Source organism: Solanum dulcamara, chromosome 11 (genome assembly GCF_947179165.1).
Source record: "Solanum dulcamara chromosome 11, daSolDulc1.2, whole genome shotgun sequence".
Lineage (NCBI taxonomy): Eukaryota > Viridiplantae > Streptophyta > Magnoliopsida > Solanales > Solanaceae > Solanum > Solanum dulcamara.
In genome coordinates, this window is record NC_077247.1 from 57,550,531 (window position 1) to 57,557,209 (window position 6,679).

Below are 6,679 nucleotides of genomic sequence, written 5' to 3' on the forward strand. Positions count from 1 at the left end.
AATGAATTCCAAACATCTTCATGATATGAGAAATATACAAAATATATACGGTATATAATTACGGCAAAGGTCAAATATATTTCTATATTATTAGAAATAATTTAAATATATTTCTATGTTGGCATATTTTAATTCACATTCATTTTGTCGTGCTATAGTGTTGGACTATAGATGTGCCCGTCCATTTTGCTGAAGTTTGACAGAGAAAAGTTTAACAGCAGCTGCGATGCCTAATTAGAGAAACAAAGAGATAGAATAATTCAATTTTCCGTTTCATTTCATTAAGCCCTATTATGTGTCTATACACATTTTAATCATAAACACATCAATCTCCGAAAAGTGAAGAAACTCAACCAGTAAATACAAGTTTTTTTTTTTTTGTTGATAGAACCAGTAAATACAAGATAAATTAAAAAATAAAAGATAAGGAGGAGGATCGTCATTCTTCCGTGGTATGAAATGTGTTTGATCCGAAAATTTGAGTATAGACTTCTGGAGAATGCAGCAATTATACGTGGAAAAGAAGAATTGCCGCTGCAAAAATTGTGCCAATCAACCAATGAAATGGTTTACTTCTATTTGAATGAGATTTGTTGTTGCCATTTTGTGATGTTCCTGTAGATGCTTCTCGCGCTGGTGGTGGGGGTGACAACACTGGTGCCTCGCATTTGCGTGATGTACCATTTGCCTGCTTATCAAAGAAAATCAATATATCTTTGCAGGGGAAAAAATCAGACAAGAATAATGCAATGTAGTAAATAATGATAAAGGGAATCCAATTCTGGGAGTGTCAAATGTGGTGTTATGTTCATTTTAGCAGTTAACGTCAAAGCAAGATAGCAAACCTTGCAATAGGCAATACTGCTACAGTTACAAGTTAATTGGCCGTTTGCTTGATCTACGGCTTCTGGAGCTCCACCGCCATCACTTCTCTGCATCAGTAAGTAAAATTCAGAATGTTCTTATGGTGAACAAGAGATAATTTAAGCAAAAGAACATAACTATGGAGACTATACCTGATAAAAATCAACAGCAATAAAGTTTGGCCACCTTTTGCCAGCAGCTTCAAAGCAAGTCTTCGTCATAGTAACTAGCGGAGCAGAATTATCCAAACAAGATTCTGTTTGGTTGGGATTCTCAGGAAAATAATTCTGCAGAACCAAAGAAATTGCTGATGTACTCAAAGCAGATGATTCAGAACGACTTCGACAAGAACCAGCTTTCATCCCGCCATCTCCATCTGCAGGACATACAGTAAACATGTCGAGTCATTAATAGTTTGAGCAACCATGTCTAATAATACCAAATGTAGGAAAGATGAGCTAGCGAAGTTGCAACTTGCAAATACAAGAAAATTTACACAAGGACCAACTTATGCCATTCTGAAACCAAATAAACGATTTTAATTGGCATAATGCCCCTAGTCTAATTCTGAAGCATTGCCTCTTCTAACACTTGAAAGTTAAATGCAGTTCAACATAGCAAGATCTCACGTGAGCTGCTAACTGAATCGGGAATGCAAAAATTTCTAGATTGACAAAGTATGACATGCAAGGAAAGCAGAAAGCAACATAATCATCAAATCAGGCAGACTGTTAACTCACATTGGTTTTCTACAACGTATCTCCACTCATAAGCAATGCCCTCAGAAGCCTCCTTTGATGATTTAGAGGTGAAGACTACAAGACGTTGATTCTGCTTGACCATGTCTTCCACTGTAGGCCAATCTTCTCCTTTTTGGGGCATACGAGAAACTGGAAACCAGTACTTATTAAGACCAGAAGCATTAAATACCTTGCTCAAGCCCTTTGGAGATGAGACATAGTCTTCAATGAAGATTGTGACAACCTCTGATGGGTTTTTTTCGAGAAACCCTCGAATTTCTTTCAGTGAATTGATTGCAGGTTGCTGAAATGATCCAGAAAGTAAGTTGCACCAATCAGCAACAACAGAATGCTATATGAGTACTGAATCAGGTCATCAAGTATAACTAGTAGTATGTGTTAAGACACTTACAAATGCTGTAACATTGTAGCACTTTCCACCAAATGAATGACAAAGCCAGATGTCATTGTTGAAATCATACATATCAAGCATAAGTCCTCGAACGCCATTCTACAGACATTTAAATCAATTTCTTTAGCAGAGTTTTCACTTTAATAATTTTAGGACTTGAGAAGCAAATGTATCCACTTAAGTTATCGTAGTAACTGTCGATGTAGAAAATCCGATTACCACCCGAAATGGCCAATTGGCCAATACATATTTACTGATAGCATATTTTACTTTTTTACAGGAGTACTTCCCAGATTAGTTGAATCACACAGCTTTGAATTTTCCAAAAACATATTCAGTTCAAGTGTCGAAAGATCTTAAATCGGAATATTGGGGAATAAAGATAAGCAATTTTGATATATTACTTGAATTATAAAGTTATAGTAGACTCCACAGAGGACCCAGTAGGACATTAGCATGTGGAAAATTTTGATGAGATGATTAGGTGTAAGAAGATGCTTATGTCCTAAGCAAAGTAAAATATGAGTTTTTGCAATTATATATTACCAATCTAATCTGACTTTTTTCTCTCTCCTACCTAAAAGAGTTCATCTTTTAGAGTTAGATATTCCATCCTTTTTGCATTAAACTTGTTCAACTTTTTTTTGGCGAACCCATCGGTGACCCCTAAAATTGGCATCAACTTTCACTTAGACACCTTAACTAAGCTTTGTTCATTTTAGACACCTCAAGTAAGGTTCCGATGTGTCATTTAGACACTTTTTTTACAATCACCCAAATATCTAAAGTGTGTAATACACTTGCCGATGATGTGTCAAAGTGACTAATTAAATGAAGACACGTGGCATATATATCAAAAATAATTTTAAAATAATGACTTTTGAGTAGAAAAAAAAATGGCCGCATGACATATGTCATTTTTTACCCAAATAATAATTAAAAAAAAGAAGAAATTCATCTTCTAAAAAAAGTGATTTTTGAAAAGAAAAAAAAAAACACCCCCACCTAGTTGTCTTCTTCACCCACCCCATCCAATGGTTGTGGTCTTCTCCACCTCCACCAACCCCAACCCAACTCCTTCTCCACCCATATTGTCTTCTCAAGAAACACTATCAAAAAAACTATTTTGAAAAATTTATTTTACAAAGATATAATTTTTTCTACTTTATTTTTAAAAAATCAATTACTAATTAACAATAGAAGGAAAACAAGAACTAGATCTAGGCAATGACAATGAGATTACAAGATCAAGGTCCAAAGTTATGGAGGAAAACATCTACAAAATGGAGAAGAAGAAGAACAAGAAAAAAAAATTAAAAAAAAATATTTCTTTTTTAAAAAAGTGGTCTTCACGCGCTCAAAATGGGTGCAGCACACGCAATGTGCCAACTCAGCACAAAATGTCAAAATGACACATCATAACCTTATTTGAGGCGTCTAAAATGAACAAAACTTAGTTGAGGTGTCTAAGTGAAAGTTGGTGCCAACTTTATGAGCACCGGGTTACGCCTTTTTTTTTCCAATGCAGAGTAAATTTTTGAACTTCTGCATCTCATTGGGCTTCTTAGTATTCCTTGGTTCACCAAACTACTAAAATTCAGCAAATATTCAGTTCATTATTAGAGAAAATAGAGTAAATCACCTTGAGCTGACTAGTAATGGAATCTTCCTGGTTGGTCGGAGTAAGAATATCAGACCCGGTTGCAGATTTTGACCCGGAAATTGCAAAGGAGTTGTGGGTCGTCAACCACGAATACTTGTTGAATGGCAAACCTTTTACCTTTCAACCACAAAAATTAAAGTAAAAATTCAATATACCATTAATGAAAAAGAAAAAAAAAGTGAATAATTGTATTTTGGACTTATGATATATGAATTCACCTTGGTGGTAGGAATAGTGGGTTGAATGCGGGTACATCTGGGTCGGGTATTGCCAGTAACAGGACAAGTGGAGCAGACTAGGCCTTCATCACAATTACTGTTGGTACAAGTTTCTCCAATCTGTAATAAATCAAAAGTCCAGAATAAATAACAGAAATTGAAATAACAAATTCGTAAGTGTGATCTTATTGTATAAAAACTAAATAATCAATAAATACCTTTAGGCAAGAACAATGTTGGAATAATAAAGAAACGGCGATACATAGAAGAAGAAACTTCATAGGTAGGCGGATGATCTCCTGCAAAATAGAAAGAAAATAAAATTAATTTTTATAATAAGAATTTGAGATAATTAAGAGCAATGGGAAGCAAGAAATTGAGATTAAGAGATTGCATGCCTGCATCATGTAGGCTCTAAGTTCTGAATTTTTTCTTCTCTCTCCCTAAAAATCCCCTAAATCAGTTTTTATAAACTACGTTTCTGTCCAACTGCACCCTTTTTAGGAAAAACAAAAAAACACGTTAGTTTTACTTTTACTAGGATGCCGACAGCTGCCAAGAATATGTCCGGACCTTGAAATCGCTTATAAACCAAAAACTCACAAATTAAAGAATTTTAATTTATTTATAATTTATTTTATATTTTTAATTTAAAAATATTTTTTAAACTTTTATTCAAATAATATAAAAATTATTTTGGCTTAAATAAACTTAAAATGAGCCAATCCAAAATATAATCCAGTTTTGGGAAGTTAATTTTGCTTTGGAAATTTTGTCTAATCGGAGTGCTTTTCTTTTTATCGTTCAAGCTTTCTATTTTTTCTATCTTCCATAAACCTCTTTTTATAATTAAGTTTTAGTATGTTTCAAGGAATGCAAATTATTTGCTTAAAATCGGTTAAGAACTTATTTCACTATAAATATTTATAGTAATAAGAAATAAAAATAGTAAATATCCTATAATAGTATGTTAGTTTCCGAATAGATTTAAAAAAACTTATATCAAAATTATTTATGCAATAGATCTCTATAATTTAAATTCTTTTCAGAACGAGCTACTCTAACCATTTGGATACTACTTCCTCCGTCCCATTTTATTATAGCCAAACTAATCTTTTTTTATTTATAATTTTACCCTTGCTGTTAATGCGGTCAAAAGTGACTAATAATCTTTTTTTATAATTTAACATATAAGATGATTATTATTATTATTATTATTATTATTATTATTATTATTATTATTATTATTATTATTATTATTATTATTATTATTATTGTCTAAATAATGTAATTTCTAACAAAGACACTCCTTTGCTTAAGGTGAGTATTACTTACCTATCTAATTCATCTCACTTTAATGCTCTTAGTATTGATTACTTTTATATTTTAACTTTTTTTTTAATATAAAAATTCAAGCTATCGTCAATGTACTACGGAGTATTGCCTTCATTCCTTTTAAGTGATTCTTTTCAAGATTTGACAAATCTATTAATAAGTTTCTTAATATCATCAATTAAGTAGTTACATTTTACTAAAAGACCTTTTAATTAATGTATGTTTAATGTAGAGAATTACTTAATTTAAAACAACTAAAAAAATTATTTAAGGGGGAATGGAAGGAGTATTTATTTCCTCCCGATACTTTCCGAGATCCTTTAAAACATGGATTAGAAAGGAAATTCTGGTACTCTTCCATCAATTCATTTACTGTTTATATCTGAAAGAAGGCCATTAATGCGACATCGTGTCGTTATACTTTTCTTTTTTGTGTGTTTTTTGGTCCATCCACATCCTATTCAGTTAATTTGAACAATTTTTGAAATTTCAAAGTTCTTGAAAATAACGTGCTTGAGTTGTACTCCCTTTCTCCCATTTTAATTTATCATTTCTTAGAGCCCGTTTGGATGGGCTTAAAAAAAGTAACTTTTATGTATGAAGTGTTTTTAGAACTTTGAAGTGCTGAAAGTTATTTTTATAAATAAGCAGTTGAGTGTTTGGATAAAAGTGCTTATGATATGAATTTTAGAGTTAAAAGAATAAAAAAGGTAGTTTGGGAATTTAGTTAAAATATAAGGGATATAAAAATAATTTTCATGGTCAAAGAAAATGACTTTAAGCACTTTGAAAAAAAAAGTTAAGAATTCTAACTTTTCATTTTTGACCGACTTTAAGAACTTTATGGCTTAAAGTCAGCATTAGGCAAACACGTTCAAAAGCTAAAAAGTGGCTTTAAGTTGGTTTTGACCAACTTAAAGCCAATCCAAACGGGCTCTTACTCTTTTCACAGCTCATTAATAAAAATAAGTAAATTTGAATATAATTTATTAAATTATTTCTGTTTATTAGTATATTTTCTTTGAAAATTAAGCAATATTAAGAAATCATTTTTTATATTAAGAATATAGTTAAAATATAATTATCGACTTTAACGTTAAATTTCTAAAATAATAATTAAGTTGAAATAATATTTTGAGTTGAAATGAGAAAGAAAAAGTGAATAGTACTGTCTCAAATGTCATAAATGACATTAATTGAAAAGTTAGGGTACGTGTAATATTTTTCACCCGAGTTTAACAAACAATTAAGATATCTAATTAACTTCTACAAGATGATTATTTTTTTATAGAGCCGTCAATATGAGGCTAGATTTATTGGGTCTATCAAGTTTAGTTCGTGATTTGATAGGATTGAGTTGAAAATTTTAAAATTCATTAAGAACAATATATTTTAGTCTAGTATGAGTAAAATCGTTGATTCATAAAGCTTGAATAATATAAGTTAG

At 31.4% G+C, this 6,679-nt stretch overlaps 1 protein-coding gene across 1 annotated transcript; it reads right to left on the reverse strand.

The window, feature by feature from the left end:
• Positions 1-259: 259 nt before the first annotated feature.
• LOC129873300 (PI-PLC X domain-containing protein At5g67130-like) lies at positions 260-4,381 on the reverse strand. Its single transcript, XM_055948368.1, has 9 exons — positions 4,296-4,381; positions 4,116-4,196; positions 3,898-4,017; positions 3,659-3,796; positions 2,017-2,115; positions 1,605-1,908; positions 1,017-1,240; positions 846-932; positions 260-688 (listed from the first exon to the last, which is right to left on the reverse strand). The coding sequence occupies exons 1-9, from the start codon at positions 4,302-4,304 to the stop codon at positions 509-511; spliced, it is 1,242 nt and encodes a 413-aa protein (XP_055804343.1). The 5' UTR covers positions 4,305-4,381; the 3' UTR covers positions 260-508.
• Between the last annotated feature and the right edge of the window lie 2,298 nt (positions 4,382-6,679).